The 27,877-nt window shown below is 44.4% G+C and overlaps 1 protein-coding gene and 1 long non-coding RNA gene across 2 annotated transcripts; one reads left to right on the top strand and one right to left on the bottom strand.

Annotated features, from left to right (window-relative positions):
• The first annotated feature begins 4,871 nt into the window (after positions 1 to 4,871).
• LOC140595152 (uncharacterized) lies at positions 4,872 to 15,577 on the top strand. The gene is made up of 4 exons (XR_011996551.1): positions 4,872 to 5,034; positions 5,797 to 6,079; positions 10,567 to 10,747; positions 11,095 to 15,577. It is a non-coding gene; the product is annotated as an uncharacterized lncRNA (long non-coding RNA).
• Positions 10,385 to 16,641, bottom strand: DCSTAMP (dendrocyte expressed seven transmembrane protein). Its single transcript, XM_025994837.2, has 2 exons — positions 15,613 to 16,641; positions 10,385 to 10,809 (listed from the first exon to the last, which is right to left on the bottom strand). The coding sequence occupies exons 1-2, from the start codon at positions 16,639 to 16,641 to the stop codon at positions 10,468 to 10,470; spliced, it is 1,371 nt and encodes a 456-aa protein (XP_025850622.1). The 3' UTR covers positions 10,385 to 10,467.
• Between the last annotated feature and the right edge of the window lie 11,236 nt (positions 16,642 to 27,877).

Consider the following 27,877-nt stretch of genomic DNA (forward strand, 5'->3'; position numbering starts at 1 on the left):
TATGAATGCAGATTTTGTAGAACCGTGCTTTCCAACTGGCAACGCACAAAGCAGAATATATAAAACCGAGGTTGGGCAGCCCCGGTGGCCCAGCGGTTTAGCGCCGTCTGCAGCCCAGGGCGTGATCCTGGAGACCCTGGATTGAGTCCCACGTCGGGCTCCCTGCATGGAGCCTGCTTCTCTCTCTGCCCCCCCACCCTGCATCTCTATGAATAAATAAAGTCTTTAAAAAAAAAAAACCGAGGTTACACTAGGCAAACTCATGGTTCGACCTTTATTTTTTTAATGTAATATTTAAATTCATTTCTAACATTTAAAGATTAGGTGATTTTCCATAAAACTCTGGGTTTCTGGCTGCTCTGGGAAAATTTCACTGGGCTAAGACACAGAGAAAGAGCTCCTTCCTTTCCAGTGGGCCAGGCCTTGTCGGCCTACCACCCATCTGGCACAGCTGATGGCCCCAGCCTGGCCCCTGTGGGCCCTGGAGTTTGCAGCCTCGGAGACAGGGTAAGGAAGAAAGGCAGAGGTCCTGAGCCTGAGACTGACAGGCAGGATCAGAAATGGCAGAGGGTGAAGGCTCCAGCAAAGGAGCCTGGAGATAAGAAAGACCAGGGAGCCTAGGTCACAGAAGCAAAGGTCTTATCCACAAATCTAGGGGACAGAGTTTTCATCTATTTTTAGATAAAGTAACAGGATGTAGAAACCAAAAAAAGTGGACAGTTCTCTGATCCTGCACAATGGTGATGACTTATGCAAAACATCCTCTTTCCTATTTTTAACTAGATCACAGAAGCTGCGTCAGAGGGCTTGCTGCTGACTAATCCTGTTGCGGTGCCTTTCTCTGAATTGCATAAATGCCATCTACATAGGCTAAAGAACATTTGAGAAGGGGGAAAAAAATCTGTAAAGACGACTGCACACAGGGCATTCTTATAAATAGTACTTTGAGTGAGATGGGGGTGTTCTGGGCCACTGCTTTCTGGAAGTTGTCTAGAATTTCATGGTTGAATGATACAGACATTCAAGGGAAATTATTTACTTATTGAAGCTGAATTAGTGATCCCATGACTGGTTTGTATTCGTGGTAACAACTGTTTTCTAGTACATATCACGGAGAATTACACTGATTTTTTTTCAGCAAAATTATTTCCTAGTCGCATGAAAACCCCTATACCAGGAATAGGCATTCTGTTGGAGAAAAGGACTCAGGAATGAGAGCAAAGAGTTCTCAGTGCTTTAGAGGCGGGAGCCACATCGTGACAATGACAGGGCTTCAGTGTTGGCGGAGAGCTGGGTGACCGTGGAACACAGCCCCTTCCCAGCAGATGGAGCTGCTGCAGGTGTTGGCCACCACCTTCCCACCCCAGCTCCAACGCCCAACCCCCAACCCCCATCACTTCAGTGCGCTCCAGCTGACCACCAATGCCCATTTCTGCATCCCTTTGCCTGGGGGCTTTTTTTTATAACCAAGGAAAACCAAAGTGCCAAGGAATGAAAACCACCCAAACAGCAGCCATCCCAACCAGCAATTGGCGGCTGTTGGCGTATAAATGCCCAGTCGCTCACCCCTCAGTGGGATGACCCTAGCATGGGTTCTGCAAGCTGTTTAGCACACAAAGTAGGCTGCTGGCTTTGGCAGGCAAATACCTCACTAGAGTAATGCTGCAATAATGTTGTTTTGTTTTTAGTGCGTAGGTGTATCTGTGTAGTATGTATAGTTTTTATATGTATATATAAAATGTTTATACTGTGTGTATAACGTATATGTGTATAATCTGTGTCTATGACAAATAACGTATATATGATATGTGTTGTGTGCCTGTATGCTACTTTATATTTATGGAAGGCAATCCTGTTTTTCCATTTGCAGTGATGTTATAAAGCTTCCTTTTAGAATGAGCTCTTTTTTTTCAAGATTTTATGTATTCATTTGAGAAAGAAAGGTAGCAAGACAGAGCACAAGCAGGGAGGAGAGGGAGAAGCAGGCTGCCCACTAGCAGGGATCCCGATGTGCAACTCAATCCCAGGACCCCAGAATCATTACCTAAGCCAAAGGCAGATGCTCAAGTGACTGAGCCACCCAGTCCCACACTGAGCTTCCTGCAGGGAGCCTGCTTCTCTCTCGGCCTATGTCTCTGCCTCTCTCTGTGTCTCTCATGATAAATAAATAAAATCTTAAAAAAAAAAAAAAACTTGTTCGAATGATGTTTTCCAGTTTCCACACAGAGTCTGTGACCGAGCTGGGTCCTGGCCCCGCTCACATGACTCTCGCCCATGCCCACTGTGCTCGCTCCCTGAGAGGCAAGACTCCAGTAGGGTCTCAAAGGCAAGAGAAAACCAGGGAAGGGAATGGGGAAAGCAGATCCAGGAGGGCACAGCTCTGAAGGGGAAACGGGTGACTCTTTCAGGGGGCCAGGCAAAAAAGGCTTTTTAATAAAGGAAGGGCTCAGGCAGAGGGAGAATGAGGAGTATGATGAGGAAACAGGCTGGGGATCAGATGGGAGGGAGCTCGAATGCCTGGCGCAGGGTGGGGGGGGAGGTTGGAAGGGAGTGACGAGTGGGTCCAGGTCTCTAAGCTGGGAAAGAACCCAGGAAAGCCATGCTTTGGGAGGCAGCACCTTAGAGAGTAGCCATTTCCAAATATTGCTTCTGGAACCAAGTAACTTAGTCTCTCTGTGACTCAGTTTCTTCAACTTTACACCAGCAATACCATTAGAATGTCCCTCATGAGATTTTGGTGAGGATTAACGGGAGTAACACACTGAAAACAGTATCCGGTACCTACTAGGGGCTCAATAAATAATAGCTATTATAATGTTTTCTATGAAGGACTGAGTCATGTCAAGCCTACCCTAGCTTACCTGGCTAAGCTAGGTAGTAGGAGAGACAGAATTGGAAGACAGTACTAATTTCTAATTCAACACTTTTTCTTTGACAGCCTCCTGTTTTAAAATGATGTCTTATTTGTTTTCTTGTGTGTATTAGCATTTGCACTTGCAAGACACAGCACCCGTGTTTAGTACAAACGTACCTCATGATGCTTTCCTTTTGGGAAAACAGTTTTGATCGATTTCTTTCACTCCCTAATTAATATATCACAGTCAGAGTGAGCACCCTGCTCACCTTGAAAAAACAAGGCTTTCAATTTTCACGTCTTCAGCCACTGACATCGTAGCCTGACTTTAAACCGTGTGAAATTACGTATGACATTTAGAATTTAATAACTGTTCTTATGGCTTCTTTGTGTCTGTGGAGAAAATCACGTTTATTTTGACCAAATGCTATCTTTTCCCTTTTTCATCAAATAAATCATATTTAGAACCTGAGCGCTTCTGTTGTTCTTTATGAGTCACTGATCAACCATGAAAGGACACACAAATACTTCAGTATTTGAAATTTGAAATTCAGGTGACGGCGTGTTGGTGTTTCTCTCCAGGAGACTGTGGTCTCTCAAAGAATCAGAGACTAAGGGATGGCAGCTTCCTCAGAGATTCTGTTGCCCAGCTCCTTCCTCTTTACACATGAGAAAATTCAGCTCAGAAGGGTGCAGTGAATTTTGCAAAGTCATCTAGCTAGTGGGTGGTAAGAGGGATTTTGAACCCATTTGTGTTTTCCGACTTTGCCCCATTGCATCACGTCCAACATCAACCTGTGCACTTCTAAAAAGCCTTCCTGCATTATCCGGCAGGCAAATCCAGCCTGCCACTTGGTTTTGCAATAATGTTTATGGAAACACGGTCATACTCACACATTTACTCTTTGTCTGTGATTGCTTTCTCACTACCCCGGCAGAGGGGAGAGGGGTTGCAACAGAGACCCCTGTGGCGGCAAAGCCTGACACATTTATTATCTCTCCCTTCACAAAAAAGAGTTTGCCAATCCCTGTTGTGTACCAAGTCTGGTTGAAACTCTTTTTTGCTGTTGTTTGTTTGGGTTTGTTTTATGCTTTTTGTATCAGACCTTACTGTCAAAAATTGTAAAAGGTGAGATTGAGCAAGGAGCAATGGGAAAGGAGAAAGAAGAAAGTGCTAACATTTATCTAATTTGGGGAGATTATATATGTCATTTCATTTATTTCTAGAAAGATGCTACTGATTACTATGTTAAGCCCATTTTATAAATAAAAACATTGAGGCTCAGAGAGATAAGAGTTAAGTCATTTAAATTGATGCCACTAATAATTAACAGAACTAGGATTTGAATCCTGCCTTCTGCATTCTAAAAATGTTTTCTTTTTAAAAATTTATTTATTTATTTATTAGAGAGAGAGCACAAATGCAGGGGGAGCAGCAGCAGAGGGAAGGAAGAAGCCACCTCCCCACAGAGTAGGGAGCCCAATGTAGGTCTTGATCCCAGGACCCTGGAATCATGACCTGAGCTGAAGGCAGCTGCTTAACCCACTGAGCCACCCAGGGGCCCCAAATCTGTTCTTTCTTCTGTACCATGACTGTCATAGTTGAGGTTACTTTCATTTTTTAAAAATGTGATATAGTATCCCCTAACTTGAGAGAGTTTAATTAAGACATAGTATTGGGTACCAAACTATGTTTGGTAGTTAATGACTAGTTAAGATGATCGAGTTTATGATACCATCATCAGTTTTGTTTTTGTTTGGATGGAGAGTTGGGCTGCAGAAGGTGAAAGCAAAGTATTTTTTGACAATTCACATTTTGGATTATTGAAAAATCCTGATGGATTAATAGCTCGTTCAGTAACCAGTAGAATGGAAGTTCCAAGTGTACGCCCACACAACCAATCACATCGATACCATGTAGACATGTTTTTATTTAATCAGTAACTCATCCTCTCCAAAGCTTGCCATAGTTCTCTAAAGCAGTGGTTCACAAATTTGCCAAATCATCTGAACCCCTGCTTCACTCCACGAAGTCCCTTAGAATACAGACTCCCAGGACCATCCCCCAAATCTCCAGTCAGTGTATCTGAATTCAGATTTGAGAACCTGTAATTTTTCTTTTTCTTTAACCTCTGGAGGCAATTCTGATGACCAGCCAGCTTTGGGAACCTCTGCTCTGGGTAATGATCAGATGGACAGTCTGTATCTTTGTCACAATTCCTCTTGGTCTTCCTCTAGCCTCTAACCTTTCTCTTGTGTCTTGTGTCCTCTAACCCATCCTCTTCCTGAGCCCCATGCTGTGGGCAGTGGGTACGTTGTTCTTCCTCTTTGCTGAGTAAGGCTGGGGGCGGGGGACCTTACATGCCTCAGTATCCAGGAAAGTAGTGCAAACACTTTCTGCCTTTGTCATAGTGACTTGGCTGGTTTTACTTTTATTTCTATCATTGCCTTTTGCACTTTCCATTTGCATTTGCCTAAAATTTCTCAAATGACAAATCCAACTCTGATTTCCTCTGTTTTTTGATTATAAAAGTGAGGTTTATAGACACCCAGAATTTAGATGATAAAAGGCTAATATCCCCTGTACCCTGTTATTCATCTTTCTTTCCTTTTCTGCTTTTAGAAATGTCACTGCAACTGTTAGGGATTAAAACCAAAAAAGACTTTGAACCCTGAAAGTTTGTCGGTCTCAGCCACCCGTTAATTTAAATCTTTCCTCCCTGCTGTGTGGGGGTTGTATTAACCTAATAAAACAGGCTTTTAAGTATATGTACAGAACCAAGTTCAGCCCACAGCTGTTTTCTTAACCAGTTCCCCTTTCTTCCATAGTATAAGTTAACTAAAATAATTGACCTTAATGGTGTTTTCACTATGAATGACTTTGGGTGAGAAAGCTAGTTTTTACTTTCATAGGATGAGATGCGTTTGTTTCTTTCTCTTAGGTGAGTTAAGACAAAAATATATGATGTGTGAAGACTTTAATGTATCCCATATTATAAATAGTATTGATGAGGTCCTCATCAAGAAAGCAGCAGATATCAAATAGAAAGAGGAAACACAATGTTTAACATGCCGAGAAGAACAGTAAATGAGATCTATTACTGTAAAAGTGTTGAGAATTAGTGCATCTCAGCATCAAAAGATAACAGATGCGAAGCCAATGAGGACGTCGGAATGACACTCAAAATATTGTAACAAATATGGCACCAAGCTGGGATTCGTGAGGTGAGACAGCAATAATGTAATATCTTTTATAAGCCATTAAAATTAGAGGTGAAAAAGGAAGCACTATTAAATTACCTTGGGCGGTATCTTTCCACCTCCAGAGATAAACAGAGCACATTTCACAATAGATGTCTCAAGAAATTTAACTAACTGTTCATTTAAATCTAAAGTAGATAAGCTGTAATTAAATAAGCATTTTATATCCCAGTTAGACTAGCCTTAATGAGCAAGTCTAAATCTTGTTTTCAGGATCAAATTGCATTTTGTGACAGCACCTCCTTGCCAGGCTGCCCTTACAGTAGGGACAAGCACTTCAAAGGAAGGGCAAACATGCCTAACAGAGAGACAGGACACTCTCCAGAAGTCTCATGAACTGTTCAAAGTCACAGTGCATTGGAAACAACAGAGGTTATGCTGCTTCAGAAAAGTAATTTTGATTTAAGGGAATTAAGACCCATTTACTTCAAGGGGTAAACTAGGCATTCATAATAGGCCAGGGCAGAGATCCTGGCCATGGTGCCCTTGGCACTTACCAAAACCTAATGTATATTGTTATTTATTATCTAAGCACATGTCTGTCTTCCCAACTCGACTGAAAGCATCCCAAAGGCAGAGACCAAGGTGAACTGTCTGGACATCACCAGTACCTTCTACGTGGCCTAAGAGTTTATTCTAGTTGTTGGTTTGATGCTGTTAGGTAGATAAGTAGGTTAGTTAATTAACAGAATTTAGAAGCACAAAAGGATCCAATTCCTTCTAAAGATTTGGCAGTTCATTCTTTGCCTCTGTTAATATGGACCAGATCCCTTCTCTGTAGGAGGGATAAATGCAAAATGAATACAAACATTCACGCATTGTATCCATTTATTAATATATGTACATTTGTTTATTTAGAAAACACAACAAAGTATGAAATCATTAGAATGATTTGAATTAAATCAACCAAAACTACAAATGCATCTTCATCTTCTCAAATCCTTTTTTGGTTGGAGTCATGCCAATTACATCAGCATTTGCCTGAGTATGGACTGCAGAACTGGCCCTAGATGATGCTAATAATTATTGCAGATAAAATCATTCCATGGTTTAATGATTTGAGGTGAAATAAGATTTAAAGAGTTTTCTTTATTATAGGGTTTTGCAAGTTTTTGAATTGTGCCAACATGCTGTATGAATCTTCAAAGTTAGAAGGTAGATGGTATGGATTTATTAATTCATGTAACTCTTTTTATGGAACAATTGAGAGACTGGTATGGTCTGAGGAAGACACTTTGGGAAATGCTGAATCAGACACATTTTTTTTTTCAGACACATTTTTATTTTTATTTTTTATTTTTTATTTTTTTTTCATTTTTCCAGACACATTTTTAATGGAGGTTCCTCTGTTAGAGAAATTTCACAAATACCTGAACTGAAAGACCTGCAAATCTGTAAAACTTCCTAGACTTGTGGTTCTCAGTCCTGGCTGCACATTAAAATCACCTGGGAGCTTTCAACAACCCAGTGCGAAGGCCTCAGCCCCAGCCAGCTGAGTCAGAGTCTCTGAGGGTGAGCCCTCCAATCTTTAAAAGGAAATAATGCCTACCTCACAGAATTGTTGTGAAACCTAAAGGAGATCATATATGTAAAATGCCTCCTCTCACGCCTGAAACAAAGTTTGGTCTTTGGGGCAATGTTTCTTTCTGGAGACAGTGTAAAATTCTAATGAAGAAATGCAGATGATATTATGGAAGTAGAAAATCACTATTTGGGGGCACCTGGGTAGCTCAATGGTTGAGCATCTGCCTTTTGGCTCAGGCCATGATCCTGGGGTCCTGGGATCGAGTCCTGCACCGGGCTTCCCACAGGGAGCCTGCTTCTCCTTCTGCCTATGTCCCTGCATCTCTCATGAATAAATAAATGAAATGAAAAAAAAAAAAAAGGAAATAACTATTTGGCCACACCCTAGTTCTGGGTCGACAGATGCTAACAATATATGAGAAACAGGATATTTGCATCACCTAAATATTTCCCCACAATGTACTCAGTAATTACAAAGGGAAAAGCAGTAACTTTACCATGGAAAACTCTGGCAGACCCCATCTTAACTAAATGATGAAAGGTAACCTCATCAGTAATGAGACCTCCACACCACATGACCCCTGGTATAAGGGAACACTGAGAAGATCATATCATGCCGTCTGTAGTATTCTTGCCAAAAATACATCATCTGGAGGAACTATACAAGGAAACATCAGGCAAACTCAAGTCGAAGAACATTTTACAAAATTACTGACCGTACTTTTCAAAAGTGTCAACATTAAAGAAAAAGAGAGACTGAAGAATAGTCCTCAACTGAAGGAGGGGGAGAAACTAAATGCATTGTGGGAGCCTGGATTGACTCAAGGACCAGAAAAAGAGTATTAGTAGAACAACGGGCATGAATTCAATAAGCTCTGTACATTATGCATTTTTCAAGGTTGTTTAGCTGGTTCTTAGGGATGATGGATGAAGGGTAAATGGAACTTTGTACTATTTTGCAACTTTTTTGTAAGTCTAAAGAGTTTTCAAAGTGCAAAGTTAAAATATTAGAAAAACTTAACGATTCTATTTCTGTTTCATTCAGGGGATTTCAGGATAATGGAATCAATATTTGAAGAGGTTTTTCTCCCTACTGGGTATTTGGAGTTTAAGGGAAATAGGCCCCTAGACTATGTAGTCTACACTGAGCATGGTAGAAAGTGGCCCAGGATGGTCACTTTAACAAGCATTTCCTGTGGTTTGGATACATGTGATCCCTAGGCAACCTTGTCATAAATACCAGGTAGAGGATTTAGTAGAAGAAATAAAAACAAAAGTGGTTCAGGAAAGAAGAGGGTAGGAGCTGAGGTAGTGGTGAAGAGAAATTAGGAGCTGCTAGATATGGATTTCCAGAAATGTCTTTGGTGTTTGAATAAGGACACAGGGAAGGGAGAGACAGTTCTGGGGGTAGAGAATAGCTATGAAAGATATTTAAAAGGGCAGAGAAGGGACAGAAGAGTTTAAGGATATTTTCCTGGCATTATACGTGTATATTCTCCTTGGCATTTGCCTGTAAGCCTACAGTAGAGATTTTTATTTTTTCCAATTTTTGCTCTGTTTTTTTTTTTTCCCCCTTTGAATATTACTCTGTGCTGAGACTCATCCTCCAGGGGTCTGGTTATAATTTCCTGCTACACTGTGATGCAGTCCAGATCATGTGCCTTGTTTGGAAGACAGATGACAAAGCCATTTACCTGATAGCCCTTTGGCCTTATGAAGAAAAGTGGTTTGGCCTGCGAACAAACCCCTGAAGGACCACAGAACACAGTTCTCTGCTGTGGGCAGGAATAGGGACCTGCCTTGGAGGACCCGAGGAGACCTGCCGCAGTGGTGTGGCTGAGGAGCTCCTTGGAGTCTCTCATGGATCGTCTTCCTCTGCATTGCCCACCTGCTTCTTCCTAATCATTTTCAGTACAGGAAGCCAGAAGTGAATCTGAAGAGACAAAATGATGGATGAATGAGCATTAGAGTCACTTCAAATGCCTCTGACATAAGCTTTTCATCGTGGGACTGCTGGCATCAGGAGAAAGCAAAGGACTTCAAAATGGCCAGAAACTTTATCCTTGTGGGTTATCTTAGTGTTTCATTGTTTATGAGCTTTTTTTCCGATTCTGTGAGTTGTCGGGAGCTGATAGCAGCAATGCTAATGATTCCTGTCCGTGGACATGAAAATAACTTTCACTCTATAGAGTGCAATTACTTGCCCATCCACCTTGTGGCAGAAGCCAGCTTTGCATCCAGTAAGCTCATTCATTCTGGTGTTCCTGATGGCTTATATATGTGTGTGCTTTGAATTATTCTTTGAATTGGTTGGAATTTCTAACTGTTCCCTCATTAGTTAATTAGTTAAATGAAATATTTGACAAGCATTCACTTTATGTGTAGGAAGTTATTATGTGACCATATATGCATATAAATATGCATGTTTTTAATATATAAAACCATCATCATCATCATCTATATATACACCATACTTCTATTTTAATGGTGGAGAATGAACAAGTTCTTTGAAGTTTACCAGGCTGTAATAGACAGTTCCCTCTCTTATTTATTTGTCTTTGGTGTGATAAATAACTCTTAATAGGCCCCAGGTCTTCCCACAAGCCTCTCTACTATGGCTGAACATGCCCACTTGAAATCAGGGTTTTGAAAAATAGCTTGTAGAATCACCCAGACCAGCATTCAAAATCATGAAGCTAAGAGCCTTAGACACGCACATTGTTCATCTTCTCCCCCCCACGCCCCATCTGTTACTAGGGACGGAAGCCCTAACGTGAAGTTGAAGAGTGCTTTCAAAGTCCACTTGTCCTTTAAACTCAAAATCTCTTTTATGACAGGTTACACCCGCAACCTGGCCTTGCCTTTGTAAAATAGAGATGCTGTTTACTGTTCCCTCCTTCCACTGCCTGCTTTGATCTTTTCTTCAGTAGCTTCCCATGCAGGTATCGGATGCGCCTCTCCTGCACGCTGGGGTAGAAGGAGGCCGACACCAGGATTTTAAGTTGTGTCAGGATGGAGGACAGCAGGCCCAGCACCACTAGTGTCCCAAGAATAATGCTGAGAGGAATCCAGGTCTTCGACAGAAGGAGCTTTGGTGCAGGGATGCAGGTTGGTTCGAACAGAGATATGTTAAAAGGAGAATCACGGATGATGTCTTGAGTTTCTTGCTCCTAAAATGGAAGAATAAAATCTTTAAAATTCATGCCACTGTTGCCTGCCGCACTGGTCTTTCTCAGTCCGGCCCTACAGGGCATAGCATTGATCTGAAAACATGCAGGAGCTGCAACAAGTTGCAGCTACGGCAACTCCTGTGTGCTATGGTTAGGATAAAGAGAAGGGCCGAGGCCTTATTTGAAGTTATTGCAGAGTTTTTCCAAAGTGCGTTGGTGGGAAATATAGATTCCTTTGAGAGAAAGGGATACGATACTTTTGTCTACTCTGTCCTTTCTTTGCAGAGTCGGGATGCTCATGAGACTGTTGAAGTTTCTGCCAAAGATGTCAAAGAAATCCATTCAAGTTTAGCCTGCAAATTTGACCACATACCCCAGTTTTATGGAACACCTGTCTCTATACTGTAGGACATGTGGGAAAGATGAAGGATGATTTTAGCTCAACTAGAGGAGAAGATTTTAGAAACATAGACCCGGTTGTATCTCCCCATCTTGACAAGTACTCTGACGGCAGACCACAAGGTCACAAAGAGGTGGAAGCATTAAATTATGTTCTAAGTCAACCTTCTAGACATTGGAGATGGGGAATTATTCTTAGTGTAAGGATAGTAAGAACAGTATTTGCTGAAGGTGGCTTTAAATCCTATCTGTAGACATCTCAAACAGGACATTTTCCCATTTCTCCTGGATGCTCGGGTGGAAAATGCTCCTTTCTGCTTGAAGGCAAGAGGACAAACCAGTTGCCCTCAGTGGACTGACACAGAGGACAGAGGATGACATTGAGCCCCTCCAGCCAAGCCACCTGCAAGAGCAGCACGTGCTGATTCAGCCCTTTGCTTTCCCTGACCTGAGAAAGTCATTTCATCTCCCCATGGATTTGTTTTCTAATTTGGTAAAACAGGAATTAATGGGCCAGATCTTGCCCATGAATAAACTACTCCCAGTGTAAATTAAGCATGTTGGGGATGGAGCATTAACCTTACAGCTGGGAGTCCTTAGTAAGTTATTATCACCGCTGCACCCCAGAGCCCTGGGGCCAGGAAGAGGAAATGACTTCTCCAGAAGAACACAGCCACACCTAGAGAACAAAGTGCACCAGGTACTGATCTACCCCAGTACCTGCGAAGACTCTGGACACTTCAGATCCAGGCCTCTCTCCAAACGTCAAGTCAAATCTATCATTTCCCCAGCCCTGTACCTAAGCAACCAAAAGCATTTGTGTTGCCTCTCCTTTTCTCCTATTAAAAAGATGGCTCGCCTACAATTAAATAGAGAGATTTCAGTTCCCAGAGCGAAAGGCATGCTCTCTCTTTAATACTGTTGAAGAAACAAGCACATCAACTGACTCAGTGATGAGAAATCCTGCAATAAAAAAGCAGCGGGTGTATGGTCTGGGAAGAAATTAGTTAGTCTGGGAATCTAACTGAGGATTTTGCAATTGGGAGTCAGGGCTTCATAAAGATTGAGTCAACATTTTTGTACAGGTTTGGTAGAGGGTAATGTGGGAGACAAATGAATTCTCTCAAAATGCTGAGCAATATTCTAAATGGTACCCTGATGTTTTAAAACGTGTTTACCTCTCCTAAGTAAACAATTTGCCAAGACAGCATTGAGTAATGGACCGAGGACCCGCTCTGCTATCAGACAGTCCTGAGAAGTTAATGCAGACAAATGCTATGCACAAGGAGGTGCTCAGTAACCATGCTATTTTTACTTACAATGTCCACCCATCCAGCTAGCTCACTTTGGGTCATTTCCCTTATCTCTTCTTTGCATAAAACACTTACTTAAAATCATATGAGAATGGGAGAGAAATACTGGCAAACTTTGAGGTGATATTTCTCTCCCTGCTGGACCTCTCCTTTGCAAACCTGTGGCAATGGAGGGACCAGGAGCCTCTAAGGGGATGCTGGGGTAAGGGCAGGCATGACGGGAGAAAGCTTGAGAGGAGCCCCATAGCGGTCTCATACCCACATGTGCCCCAGCTCCCACTGCTCTGCTGTCACTATAGGAGCACGTGGCAGCCTCCCCCACCAGGATGTGAGCGTGCCGTGGCAGGTGGCAAAGCTTAGACATCTTTGCATCCCCAGGACCCAGTGACGCCCAAAAATGTATTTGTCAAGACATTGTCACTGAAAGCTTCTGGGCTTTTTTTGGAAGGCAGATCTTGCTTTTTTTCTCCTTCTGTCTAAAATGGTGAGAATTCACAAAACAGGCATGGGGTATTGGCTGAGAGAGAAATAAATGAGAGAGAAGAAAAAGAGAAGGGAGGAGAGGAAGACTTGACCGAGGAAAGAAGAGAAAGGAGAATGGGTTGGAGGACAGGAAGGGAGAGGCCCTTTTACCTGCCAGCCCTAAGATCAGGCATGTCTGACAATCTAGTTTGGCTTTCACCTAAAACACTGCTCCCGGGCAGGGCACCTGGTGGCCCAGTCGGTTAAGTGGCTGCCTTTGGTTCAGGTCATGATCCCAGGGTCTTGGGGTGGACCCCCGTGTCGGGCTCTCTGCATGATAGGAATCCAGCTTCTCCCTCTCTACAACTTGTGTTCTCATATTCTCTTTCTCTCAAATAAATAAATAAAATTTAAGAAAAAAGAAAAAAAAAACCCTGCTCCCCTTATCCCCCTCCCTGCTCCAGATATCTAGAGCAACCCGGTATCTTGTACTTAACTGAATTCCTCAGGGGCAGCAGAGTGTTTGGGGTAATCATCTTGTAGAAACAGCCCAGGATTAGAGGGGCTGAGCCCACCTACCTGCTGAGCCAGAAGAATTGGGGAGGAAAGTGTAGTGCTACAGGAGGACCCCATGCCCAGATAAAGAGCAATGGAAAGTGGGGCTTCAGAGGAGGGCTTGCAAACACCCTTTCTGCCACTTCCTTCTAAGAGTTCCCCTACTGTAGCTTGACAAAAGCAAGGGAAAATCAGACGTGTGCAGACAGCTGTGGGTGTTCTCACCAGCCCAGGCTAGCGCACTCCACCCCAGCATGCACAACACCCACACACCCACTCACACACCAGGCACACACATGCATGCACACACATGCATGCACACACACATCCCACTTAGCTCAGCTTCACCACCTCTGGGTTTTAATAAAATCAAGACAATATCTGACAATATCCACATTCTCTGAGATGCTCACATAATCACAAACGTCCCCAGAGAAGAATGGAAAAGAGAGAAAACAAGATGCATGAAAACCGTGGTGTTCTTGGTTGAGGACACAGCTGCCAATAGGAGCAAGAACAGAGGAGAGGAAGGCAGATTCCCTGAGACTTGGGGGGCACCAGCTCAGAGAAACACACTGTCTTGACTAATGGTGACTGTCAAAGATCCATCCAGTGGCCTTCAGCTCCATTCTTTTGAGTGGACTTTAGATCAGTGTTTCTCCATTGTGGCCACACATCTGAATTACTTGGAGAGTTTCTAAACCCAACCCCCCTCCAACCCGGCTCACCCCAATCCATTTAAATCTGGTTCCTGGGGTGTTTGTTCCCTTGCTTGGGTTGACGGCGATGATGCTGTGCAGCCACGGTACAGAACCACTGGTTGAGAAGGCCCTTGCTTTTCGGCGCCTGAGTATCTCAAAGTGTGATCTGTGGACTACCTACTCTGAAATCACATGGAGAGCTCATTAAAGGTACTCTCCTTTTTAAGACAGATTCTCTGTAAATTGAGGCCTGAGACTCTGTGTCCATCCCAGGAAGTGCTTAAAGCACACCTTTGGTTGAGAACCACTGACCTAAAAAAAACAAGGTAGCTGTTTTCATTGTTTTAGTGGGTGTTACTGTGTACTAAGACCAGCACTAGTACCAGTGCTAGCACTAGAAACATTTGGCTACTTAGCAGCCACCCCCTTTTTTTTCAGTGACCAGTCTCTTAAACGCTATGCTGATGCATTGGGAGGCCTTCTATGCTGTGTGAAGGCTCAAGATGCAAAGAAAAGTTCTCATTCACAGAAGGTGCTCAAAGTCAATTTGCATAGGTACCAGGGAGAGAGGAAGAAGGACCTTAGGGTTACGCCAGGTACTCTTGGCTGAGAACCAGCTTCATGTGCCACATCAGAGACATCTATTCCTTCATTTCAGTGTTTGCTGACTGGAGAAAGCTAAAAAATGCCCCCTCCCTCACCGCCAAGATATAAGATCCTAATGCAGGAAATCTAGAAATGTTACTTTATCTGGAAAAAAAAGGACTTGGCAGAAATGACTAAGTCAAGGACCTTGAGATGGAGAATTTACCCTGATTATTCCGGTGAGCCCGGACATAATCACAGTCATCCTTTAAGACAGAAGCAGAGAGAGATTTTACACATATGGAGGACAAGACCATGTGAAGACAGAAATGATGGTGATGGGTGCAGCCACAAGCCAGGGAGAGCCGACAAACCACCAGGAGCTGGAAGAAGCCAAGCTGGAGTCCCCTAGAGTCCGAAGTGAGTGTGGCCCTGCCAATGCTTGATTTCAGCCCAGCGAGACTGATTTTGGACTTCTTACCCCCAGAATGATAACAGAATACATTTTTGTTGTTTTGAATTGCCCCGTGTGTGTTAATTTGTTACTGCAGCCCCAGGAATCCGAAACAGTGATCAAAGATGTTCAGGATGAGATCAGCCTCTAACAACGGTAGGGCTTCATTTCAATGTAACGGACAGTTATTGGGTTCCTTCCACGTGCCAGGTGCTGTGCCATCCTGGGGACCCGGAGATGAATGAGACACTGCCCTGCCTTGGGAGGTTCATGGTCTTTTTTAATACAACCCAGCAAACAGCCGGGACACGGCCAGGAGTGCCTGTGTGCCTACCTCTCTGTACAGTTTCAGGTGGACCTCGAGCCCTGGCAAGCTTTGGAAATGTTTGCTCACGGAGAAAATGAGCCGATATAGCAGATAATCTATGGCTGCAAACAGCACCCAGACATAGAGGTGGGTGAGTATGGGGAGGAAAAACAGCCCCAGGTTTTTCCTTTCTTTAGGAGACAACCAGAAAGACGGGACGACCACGTATTTCTTCCTTTCCCTCTTATTCAGCGGAAGGACACAGGGCCTCTGCAGCTGCCTCTCCATTTCATCGAAGCGAACAAATTGTTTGGTGATGAAGATGTTCTCAAACTTCCAACCACAAGGGTCCAAAAATCGCTTCATGAAGAGGCCAGTGCCAAGGAGTACCAGCAAAAGCCCTGCTAGGGCAAGTAGCTGCCGTCCCAGGGAGGACAATACTTCTGATGCCGTCACCATCTGATACAAGACACCCAGGACTTTGCCTTTTGTGTCGTTTAGCTGGGCCTCCAGGCCTTGACTGGGACTGAACAGAGAGACTGCCAGCGTCTGGTTCCAAGAAATAAGGTCATCAAATAGACTTGGGTGAGTGGCAAGCCCATAAATCCACTGAATTGCTTCAATATATTTTTTCAAAAGTGGAAAATGTATGGAAAAGCTCTTTGCCCTTAGGTTGCAAGTCATACTGTCCAAGAGACCTTTGAAGTTGTGAAAAATATTTTCCACGTGTCCAAAGATTACTATCCCTGTGCCAGCTGCAATCAAAGCATTCCTGCCTTCCCGCAGACCACAAGAGAGGAAGAGGAGAAAAATAAAACATCGTGCATGCTTGGAGCAGCAGAGCAAAGCACAAGTGATCACCCAAGAGGTGCCAAAGACTATGAATGAGGATCGAAACCAGGAAAAGGCCAGAGAGAGGAGGCCCGCTGAAATGAAAGCAACAAAACAGCAAACTCCCAAATGTTGGATAAAGTCCATCCATGCAGAGCTTCTTGGAGACACATATGACCCCCAAAGACTTAGGCAGATGCCAATGCCTGAGGTCCAGACACCCATGCTCCCTGTGTCCCTGGAAATAAAAGAGAAACCAGGGTCAAGGCGTTGTTTTTGAATGTCCTCTATCACTTTGTAAAGGGCATGGTCATAGCTTGGCAGCAAAAAATGGTCATACTTCTTTACCGATCTCTATCTCCACACCCTTTCCAATGTGACATTTTTAGCTTCTCCCATCAAGAGGTAGGTCATATTTCTCCAACCCTTGAATTTGTAATGGTTCTATGATGTCTTTGTGACAGAAGTGATGACAGAAAGTGGCAGAGGTGACAGTGTGCGAATCCTGAGACTATGATTCACCCCTGCTTCTCTCCAGGAACCCTACTACTAACTTTTTAACAAATCTGGGTGTGTTAGTCTCCTACTGCTGCTGTCACAAACTGCCACAAGCTTAATGGCTTATAGAAACACATATTTATTCTCTTACAGTTCTGGGCTCATGGACTCCTCCTCCATCTCAAAGCCACCAATGTTGCACCTTTTTTTCTGGGACCTCTGCTTCCATCCTTCTATCTTCTAGGATTCCGATCCTAGAATCAGAATGCCTCCCTTTGTAAGGATCTTTGCAATTATATTGGGCCCACTCCATTAACCCAGGATATCTCCCCATCTCAAGGTTCTTAATCCGGTATATAGGGTCTCTATCACTATGTGAGATAATATACTAACAGGTTTTTCATATTAGGACATTGTGCATCTTGGGGCTGGGGGAACATTATTCAATCTATCACACCAGGTTGGGCTGCTGGATGACAAAGGCACATGGCTAGTCAGTTGCATCAACCAATAACCAGCCAATGGCCAGCCAGCTGCCAGACACCTGAAGGAGGCCATCCTAGACCAGCCAGTCACCAGCCAGCCCACCAGCTGATCAGATACTTTAGTATAATAAATATTTATTTTAAGCCACTGGATTCTGTGCTGCTTTATTAGGCAGGGATTGTTAATGGATAAAAGCAGCAATATTGTATCACGGATCTTAATAATTGAAATAAACTCTCAGCTGATGGATAGGCTGAAATTTCAATACGCGACATTATGTAAGATCACTTTTTGATAGTCATCTATTTTCTTGTGCTCTAATTTTGCCAACCAGAAAGCATACCAAGGGCATTCAAACTTAAACGTGGCACTGGGCTGAAGCCGTCACATCTCTGCTTTGAAACAGTTGCATCCTGCCCACACCTCTCCAGCCCGCTCCTACACTCTGAGGGCAATTCTCTCCCGAGGATCTTGAAAGGGAAATAAGAATATTTTGTCACTGAGTTAATCATCCTTTCTTTTTCCCCAGATGTGGCATAATTAAAACAAAGGTGCTATGGGGCTGCTACCACCCTGTCAGTCATGCACTCAGAGATGTGTCTCTCTTGATTAGCATGAAAATATCTAATGAGCATTATAGCATATGCATGGGATGTTAATGAAGACATTGATCAGTTTTTAAACACAGTCAAATGCATCCCTCCTCACATCAGATATGATGGGGCTGGATTTCTGGAGCAGCTGGCCACTGTTTGAGACATCGGATGAAACCCGGTGTGTGAGAGGTGTCCAGGCCCTGGCTAGTAGGCATGCACTGAGCAACTCACGGTGAAGAAATGATTCTTTTTGTGTTCAGGCTGAATGAGGTTAATGTGACAGGGAAATGGGCAGGTAAGGAACAAACCTGTGGATGCTTCTCCTGCAATAACATAGAGGGTGGAGATGCTCAGCACAGAAAGAGATCTGGAGGGGCACCTGGTGGCTGAGTCGGTTAAGCATCTGTCTTTGGTTCAGGTCATGATCCCAAAGTCCTGGGATCGAGCCCCGTGTCAGTCTCCCTACTCAGTGGGGAGCCTGCTTTTCCCTCTCTCTCTCTGCTCCTGCCCCAGCAACTGTTGAAGAAGGGTCCTTTCCATGTGGGACTGACTGGCTTCATGGGAGATGCAGAATCCCACATAAGAGGATGTTCTCAACTTTATCCGGAGGGGGAATTGGGATCGCCATTGGAACAGGGACCAGGAAGGAACATAGAATAGCTCTTTCTTCCTACATGCCTGCCTCCTTTTAGAGTCTGAGGTTGGTTTAGAGGTCGGCTGTGCTCCACTCACTAACCCCACTCCCAGTCCACTCTGACCCCTGGAAATCACCAAAGGGCTCCTGAACTCCTGACCCTTCCCCAGCACTGCCAGCCCGAGTCAGAAGTGCTTCGTGGCCTGGCCAAGAGGACAGCAGCAGCCAGAGGTGAGCCGCAGGAGGACACCCTACATCCGAGCTGCACATTGGCCCCCTTCACTTTGTCACAGCTTTGGATTTGACCCCAAACCATTATTTGACTACATGATCCACTCATAGGTATTAACTGCCTATTCTGTTCACTTTATATAAAGCATCTCCCTGCATCCTCCTGCAAGCCTCTGGAAACCAATGCTCTTTGCATTTCATACAGAAACTGAGGCTCAGAGGGCTCACTGAAATCTTCAGCAATCGAACAATTGGTGGTACAGTGGAATTCAGACCCAGTCCCCCGGCCCCCTGGGCCAGCTCCCTGCCCCCTGTAGCATGGCCAATTCCACCACTCCAGGTTATGTGACAGGACACTCAGCCCAGCGTGTCTCTGCTGGAAACCCGTCACACTTTCTGCCAGTGGCTACTTAAGAGCTCACCTGTATATCACAAACCCACTTCTATCATGTTGTTCCCCTGCATCAAGATAGTTGGCCATGTGAGGCTGTGTCTCAAATCAGCAGATTTTTCTCTAAAGCAAATCAGAAATCCCAGCTGGGTTCCCCCTCACCCCCAATCCTCTATGAGGCACCATTTTGCTTGCTTCCTAAAAAATTATTTAATAATATGTATTTTGGATTCATATTTCCCTTCTCTTGCCTTCATATTTGCACAGTGTGTTCTTAATACAGATATTTCTCTGAATGTAAGAAACAGATTTATGGACACATTAAAACTGTATTGGGCAATAAAAACTAATATCAATTAAATAAGATATATTGCTGCAATTTTGTCCTGTAAGAGCCACATGTTTTCTTAATGAGCAACAGATCTAATATTATTCTCCTTCTTTTTGTACTGAAAACAGCATGTCACCAAAAGACACTGGAACTTTCTGCAGCTAGAGGACTGAATGCATCTTCTTCTATTTTACTGATTTCTTTTTTTTTTTTTAATTTTATTTTCAGAGGTAGAATTTAGTGACTCATTGCAAACAACACCCAGTGCTATTCACATCACATGCACTCCTTAATGCCCATCACCCAGTTACCCCATCTCCCCAATTTACCTCCCCTCTAGCAACTCTCAGTTTGTTCCCTAGAGTTAAGAGTCTCTTATGGTTTTCCTTCCTCTCTGCTTTCATCTTATTTTATTTTTCCTTCCCTTCCCCTATGTTCATCAGTTTTGTTTCTTAAATTCCACACATGAGTGAAATCACATGGTATTTTTCTTTTTCTGGCTGCCTTATTTTGCTTAGCATGATACCCTCCAGTTCCATCCATGTAAATGGCAAGATTTCATTTTTTTTGATGGCTAGGTAATATTCCATTGTGTCCATATACTGCATCTTCTTAATTCATTCATCAATCAATGGATATCTGGGCTCTTTCCATAGTTTGGCTCTTGTGGACATTTCTACTATAAACATTGGGGATCAGGTGTCCCTTTGAAACACTATGTTTGTATCCTTTGGATAAATACCTAGTGGTACAATGGCTGGGTCTTAGGGTAGCTCTAATTTTACCTTCTTGAGGAACCTCCATACTGTTTTCCATAGTGGCTGCACCAGTTTTATATTCTGTCCTATTTTATAGCTCAAGCCACAGAGTAGGGCTTTGGGTCACCTGCCCAGAGGCTGGTGGTTAGTCTGCCCTTCCTGTCTCTGTTGAACATGGGCTTGATTTCTTCTCTAATCTGTTTTGCATTTTCCCTACTTGAATATATGATCTGCGTAACCTACTTCCTGGTGAGGTTTGACAAGGGGAGCTTTAGCAAGCCTCTTAAGACCACCCAGCAGAAAGTGTTCAGTAAATGCAGCCCATTTCTTATTTTTTTGCTGCCACACACACACAAAAAAATTGAGAACTTCCATTTTCTGAAAGTCTTCAGGCAAGGACTGAACGCCCTCAAGTTCACAGGAGGCATAGAAACAGGAGCTGGATTCATGGCCTTCCCAGCACTGTTTCCGTGTCCCCTTTAGATGGCTGCCGACTTCCTTCCCCCTCTCCTGCAGAGGTAACGATTGTCCTGCCGAACTTTCCTCAGATGGCCTCAATTCTTTCCTTTGAGGCAGATCAGTGAGTCAGGACTTGGACAAGCCAATTGCTTCTTTCTTTCCCAAAGACTTTGTCAAGCAGATACCCAGATCTCTAAATTTTATTTTTAGTGTGAAAATGAATCTTGTAGATCAGAGCTTTCTTAAACTTAAGTATGTGATCATTGGGCGAACCTCGTTAAAATGTAGATTTGGGGGGCACCTGGGTGGCTCAGCCGTTAAGCATCTGCCTTTGGCTCAGGTTGTGACCCTGGAGTCCCGGGATTGAGTCCTGCATCAGGCTCCCCGCAGGGAGCCTGCTTCTCCCTCTGCCTATGTCTCTGCCTCTCTCTCTCTCTCTGTTTGTCATGAATAAATAAATAAATAAAATCTTTAAAAGAAAATGCATATTTTAATTCTAAAGGTCTAGGGTGGCCCCTGAGACTTTGCCTTTCTGACAAGTTCCCAGGTAGCTGATGCTGCTCATCTCAGGACCAGACACATTGGTTAGTGAGCTCTTGAATTCAGCCCTGTGTGATGGCACTTCCTGTGATGATGAAAATGTTCTATATCCGAGCTGTCCAACACAGTCAGTGCTAGCCGTATGCAATGATTGAGCACTTGAAATAGAGCCAATGTGGCTGAGTTGAATTTTTAACGTTATTTAATTTTAATTAATTCAAATTTAACAAGTCACATGTGGCTGGTATCATCGTGTTGAACAGCACAGCTCTGCAGCTCTAGAGGATTGACACCTAGCCAGCCAGTTTCCACAGATGAAGAAACAAAAATCCAAAGAGGCTAAGGGACTCACTCAGGCTGTCTTAGCATTGGAGACAGAACTAGGGGTGAGACCCCAGTTCTTCACTTTTCCTGTCACATCAACATCTCATCTCTGACTTTTCATGAACCCTGTTTTTAAATCCTTACCAGGGACACCTGGGTGGCTCAGTGGTTGAGCATCTGCCTTCAGCTCAGGGCGTGATTCCGGGGTCCTGGGATCGAGTCCCACATCGGGCTCCCTGCATGGGGCCTCCTTCTCCCTCTGCCTATGTCTCTGCCCCCCCCCCCCCGTGTGTGTGTGTGTGTATGTGTCTCCCATGAATAAATAAAATCTTTAAAAAAAAAATCCTTACCAAGGTAATGGAGTTAAAATTCCCCACATACCAAATTTACCTTCAGGCAAACACATAATTAGAAAAGTGAAAAAAAAAAATAGAAAAGTGGACAAACTATAGTCTGTGTCTCCGAGACTTAGCAATCTGATAACAATAGGTAATAGCTATCAATTTGTAAACCAAGTGCCTGGCCACTGTTTTAGCATCTGATGTTCATGATTTCTAATCTTCACAGCTCTAGATATAGATATTGCTATATCTATATATTTTAGATGAGGGAACTGAAGCTCAGAGAGATCCAATAACTCCACCGGGGTCACACAGCTAACAAGTGGAGGAGCCAGGAATCTAACCCACATTTAAGTGGCACTGAGGGTTCAGGATGAGCAGCTTTCCAGACTTTCTTGAAATGATCTTCAAAGGCAGCAGCTTCTACATTTGTTTGGAATATATGCCCAGAGTCCCAATCATGCATGCATCCTGAAATGTGGATTTAACAATGCTGGCATAAGCTCTCCTCGCACTGCCATCTGCATCTGGTGCCCCCCACCCTCTGCCAGCACAGCCCTTTGAGCCCTCCAGAGCTGACTGTGGATCTCTTTTCCCTAGGCTCACCCTTCTGCTCAGCTCTGTCCTGCTTCATATTCCAGCCAGTATTCCAGCCAGCATCAGGCTCAGACTTACTCATCCCTTAATCCAGTCCATTTGGTGTCAGGCTTCCTGGTCTGAGATCTGGGCCACCGGGCCCTCATTCTCAACTCAGAAAGCCCTCTCTCCCAGGACCAGGGAGCCAAGAGATACATTCAGTGCTGGTGCCCACACTCTCTATTGCCCTGAGAGTCAAGGTCGGGCTGTCCTGTGCTGGAAAATCAGGTCAGTGTGGGCAGCACTCAGCTACTCAGCTTTTAAATAGCTACAAGTGTCAAACAAGCAGCATCAAGAATAAAGGAAATCAGAAGGTACGGGTACTTCTTAGGGTAAGGGGTGTAGAGGAATGGTCAGTGGGTCTTGGGGCCTGGAGAGCCCAGGCTTCAGGTTCAGTTATAGGGATAGCAGCCTCCATCCCAGCAGATTTACTGCAAGGCTGTATGGAGACCCAGAGTGGCCACATTTTCTGATTTTTTTTTTTTTTTCAAAAGAAGCGAGAAATCTAGATTTTGGAGGGTGACATCTCCCTATTGTTTAAAAAACAACAACAAACTTGGCTCAAATGGATTTTTAAATACTCTGACTGGTTTTGGACCACTGACTGGCAGTTTGAAAACCTTGGTCTCTGTATTCCTCATTGCTTCCTCCTCTCTGCTCTGCACCCCTCCTTCCCTCATGCTTCCTCTTTTCCACTGTCTGAATTGCCTTTCCTTCTTTTTTATCCCCTGGGACATTTAAAATCATGCTGGAGGCCAGTTTTCAGTCTCATGCATAAAGGTTTTTCTCTATGCCTTGGGAATATTTATTTTTGCCCAAGGGTCTCTAACTTTATTCCTTTCTCTGTGCTTCCTAGATGGAGCCGTTCCCTCCCTCTCTTCCTGGAGCCCCTAAAAGGCAAACCTGATCCCTTACACCTGCAATTTCTCTTTGTTTCGCCTCCACCTCTGTTACCAATAACGTTTATTGTCTGACTCCCCAGCCTTGTCTCCCCAGAACAGAGTACCTGCTTCTTGCTTCTACCAACAGTAATATTCCAAGACTAATTACCAGGTTCCTGCCTTTCCTCCTGAACTACAGTTGGCACCACACCCTGGGTAGGAGCAGTACAGCTGGAGCCCACGGGAGAAGATCCCTGAGGACCCCCATTTCTCTGCTGTGGATTAAAGTCATTTCTGTGTGGCTGGGTGGGAGGGAGCAGGGAAGGGAGCAGGGCTTGTGATGAGGAGCCCGTGGTCCAAGCCGAGAAGCCACACAGCCTGTGCAGCTTGCATAGCCAGCCTGAGCCCACACTTATCTGCTTTCACGCAGATCTGAGCTGTTGCCATGGGAAACAGCAGTGGCCAGGCTTTCCCACCAGCCCTGTATGCACTAGCAAACACGTGCTGTGCGGTGCATACACAGTGGCCTCACCTGTTTTCCGTGTGTGTGTGTGTGTGTGTGTGTGTGTGTGTGTGTGTGTGTGTTAAATGTCAGAGGCAGCAGAGTCCCTCAGTCCCCAGCCCAGAGTCTTGCTTGTCTGCTTTGTTGGGGGGAGTCAAGGGGTCCAACATTCCTGAGCACCATCCTTTGAGCACAGACCTGGTCTCAAGGGGTAACGCATCCTTGCTTCACATACGAGGCCCAGGCAGCAGCCAGGACAAATGCAACCATGAGATGATAACTAGAGCCTCCCAACAAATGGCCCATCCCAGGAGCTTTCTAGGTTGGGGGATATTGGAGATGCATATCACCAGTGCTGCTCCGGGGCTGGCAAACAGAAACTGCAGTGCAAGTGCAGGAGAAATCAAGGTGGACTCCCTTGTGGAAAGAGCTAGAGATCAGGATAATGGGCACTGTCCTACTGCTCCCCTCTTTCCCTAGTAGTGGAGCAGTCGCCTCGCCTGACATCCCCAAATTTCCATTAAGTGCGAGCAGCACATTCTGCCCCTGCTCCCCAGGCAGAAGCCAATGGCTTATGCTCCACAAGCCCAGATGCAGTCTGTAGACACTGGGGGAGGGCGGAGGGGGGGCAGGGGAGGGAGTAAACCCAGACTGCTGGTCCCTTTATTCTTTCCCTGCTCCTCCAGCCAGCTCTGCTCATTCCCTGCGGGAACCTACCCACCCATCCACCTCTCTCAGGATCTTTAGGACTTGATGGGACTCTGATTTGAAAGGAAATTGGGACAAAGGTCAAGGTGGAACAGGAAAAGAGCACAGGGTGGGGAGATAGGAGACCTGTGCCTAGGCTGCTTCCACCAGAAGAGTTGTGTGACCTTGGGTCGGTCACTTCACCTCTCAGGACCACAGCTCCCTTGGGCTAGAGGAGTCCTAAAGCTCCTGCTAGCCCAACAGTCTGAAATGAAAGGCATAGGAGAGCAGCACATCTGGCTCTGGGTGCTAGCATTTTCCAGCCCAGTACCTGTAAGTGGGACAGTGGAAGAATGGAGGGTTTCTCGACCCTTCCTTCCTCCCTCCCTCCTTTTCTTTCTTCTTTCTTTCTTTCTTTCTTTCTTTCTTTCTTTCTTTCTTTCTTCCCTCCCCTCTTGGAAACTTATCATTTGGTTGGGAACATAACCTTCTTTCAGACTGCCAAAATAGCTTGAGCAGGCACAGAGAGGCCTCCTTTTGAGATAGGAATGAAACCTTCATTTCTTTTCATCGCTCTTGCCTTGGGAAAGCGAGCAAAGGCCTTCCTCTGTAAAAGCAAACTTCACACACAAGAAAAGAAAGATTAATGAAAGCTACCAGGTAAACAGAAAGGCATTTAGGGAACAATTCAGTCTGTCGCTGTGCAGAGGCATCGGCAGCGAGGCCTGGCAGCCTCCCTCGCCAGAGCTGCGTCAGGCCTGCTCCTCGCCGCTGCCCGGAGGCTTGGCCCACGGGGTCAATTCTTCAAAAGCTGGGGACTGGGCAGGTTAACCCAAGCCGCTCTGTTAAGAGGATGGTCACGCTGCGGTCCTCCCTGAGATGAGGGTATTCAGATCTCTCAGGCCAGCATTAACAGACATTTCTTTCTGGTATTTCTGTACACAGATAAAATGCCTGGGTTAGAGGAGGAGCTAAAGTGTCCTCTGGTCTCAACTGTTTTTTCCAATTTACTTTTTTGGTTTTTTATTTTTATTTTTTTCATTAAAAAAAGCAATCCCAGTAACAAAATATTCAAAAAGTTTACTTACAGGTTCCTCCCAGGTTCTTATTTGAGCGCCGAAAAACCCTTCCAGGGACTCGGAGTTTTGATATACAACAGAGAAAAAGGAACTAGAAGTGACAGGAGGGTCACATCACCATGAATCAACATCTCTATTTCCCCCACAAAATGACTAAGTCATAATATTGACAAAAGGGATAATTGATGTAGAGGAACTCCATATTTTTTTCCAGTATTTTCCTCAGGGGGGCGGGGGATTCCAGAAATCAATTCTAGAAAACAATGAAATAAGGCATTTTCAAACACAGGAGAGCGAATTATGAAAATGTAGAGGATTTTCTTTCCTCTGTCCTCTTCTCCTTACCCGTCCCCCAGCAAGAGGATGGTGACAATCTTTAGCATCGCCACTACCATCTAGGGTCCCAGAGGCAGGAAGGAGCCACCTCTGCACCGATGACCCAAGACAGGTGCAATTGTCTGGGTAACACATCTCATTCTTACCATCTTGGAGATTTAGCTTCCAGGGCAAGAGGATCAGCTTGTGTGGTTTGAGGGAGTTAGGGAAGCCTCAAAACCCTTCCATAAAATTGTTCTTCACCTTTCAACTGAGACCCATAATATAACTAGAGGAGGTTTTCATCTTAAAATTCATGGATTCTTGCCAAAATGCAAAACGGTTGATAGAAAGAAAAATATAACAAGTGGGTAGATGGGTCAGTGAAAACTTAGGTCAAAAACAAAACAAAACAAAACAAAAACAGAAAAAGAAAACTCAGGTCAAACATCATGGTGAAGTTGCCCGAATGTATGATGTTTTGATGTCTGGGAGACATAGCTATCTATCATGAACAACAGGGGCGCAGTGAATGTTGTGAGCAAATTAACATTGCAAAAAAAAAAAAAAAAAGAGTAAGCACAATGGAGTGGTTTGGAGGGGAGTGGGTACAGGGGTCAGGGAACTGAGTCAGGAGGTAGGACCAGTGCATTAGTCAGTTCTCCAGAGAAATGAAACCAAAAGGCGGAGTGTGTGTATGAAGAGAGAAAGAGGTTTTTCTTAAAGAATTGACCCACATAGTTGTGGGGCCTGACAAGTACCGAAATGGCAGGGTGAACAATAGGCGAAAGCCCCAAGTTAGAGATGATGTTGTAACTTCAAAGGTGAATTGCAGGCAGATTCCCTCTTTCTTGGAGCACCTCAGCCTTTTCCCCTCTTAAAGTCTTCAACTGATTGGATGAGGCCCACTCACAGTCTAATCTACTCAACATTTACTGACTTAAATGTTAATCTTATCTGAAAAATACCCTCACACCAACATCTAGATTAGTATTTGACCAAATTTCTAGGAACTAATCAAACTGACTCAGAAAATTAACCATCAGAGCCAGATCTGAGCAATGGAAAGGAAGGACAAAATATAGGGTTTTGCTTGTTTAGGCCGTGGAGCATGAATGGACAGAATTGGAAGTAAGAGAGAGAAAGGAAAGGAATCCGTGATGATCAAAATTTTCCACCTGAACCCTGTAGAGCATGGGGGTTCATAGGGAATGTAGCTGGAAAAATAAGGTCCCAGATAGATATACAGATGGACTCTGGTCCTGGGCTTAGGAGAAGATATGAGGGATAAAGATAGAGAGCTGAGAATTAGCTAGGAGAGTGCCTGCAGCATAGCATCCAGAACATTTCTGTTGAATTGAGAGGCACATTGAAACTCTGGGACCAAATGGATTTTCGGAGGGAGACAGGGCAAAAAGAGAAAAGCAGCAGTGTGAGGGGCTGGGTTTGTGTGTACTGGGCTACAGAGTACCCTCCTGAAACTCAAAGGGCCAGGGCTTCTGTTGATTCATCAAGCTCACAGAACACATTCAGAGAAGACTTCAGGAGCACAACTGCCTCCAGTGAGGCCAAGAGGCAAGTCTTAACCTTGGGAAGGGTTAGGGGGAGGGGAGGCGGGAAGAGAAGCTTCTGGACAGAAAAAAAATGCACATGCAAATAAATGCATGGAGACAAATTAGAGAGTTGCAAAAATCTGAATGTGTCTGAAGCGAAGTGGCCAGAAACAAACGGTCACAAATGATGCAGGTAAGCCTGCCAGAAGCACAGCCTCC

This window comes from Vulpes vulpes, chromosome 13 (assembly GCF_048418805.1).
Source record: "Vulpes vulpes isolate BD-2025 chromosome 13, VulVul3, whole genome shotgun sequence".
Taxonomy (NCBI): domain Eukaryota; kingdom Metazoa; phylum Chordata; class Mammalia; order Carnivora; family Canidae; genus Vulpes; species Vulpes vulpes.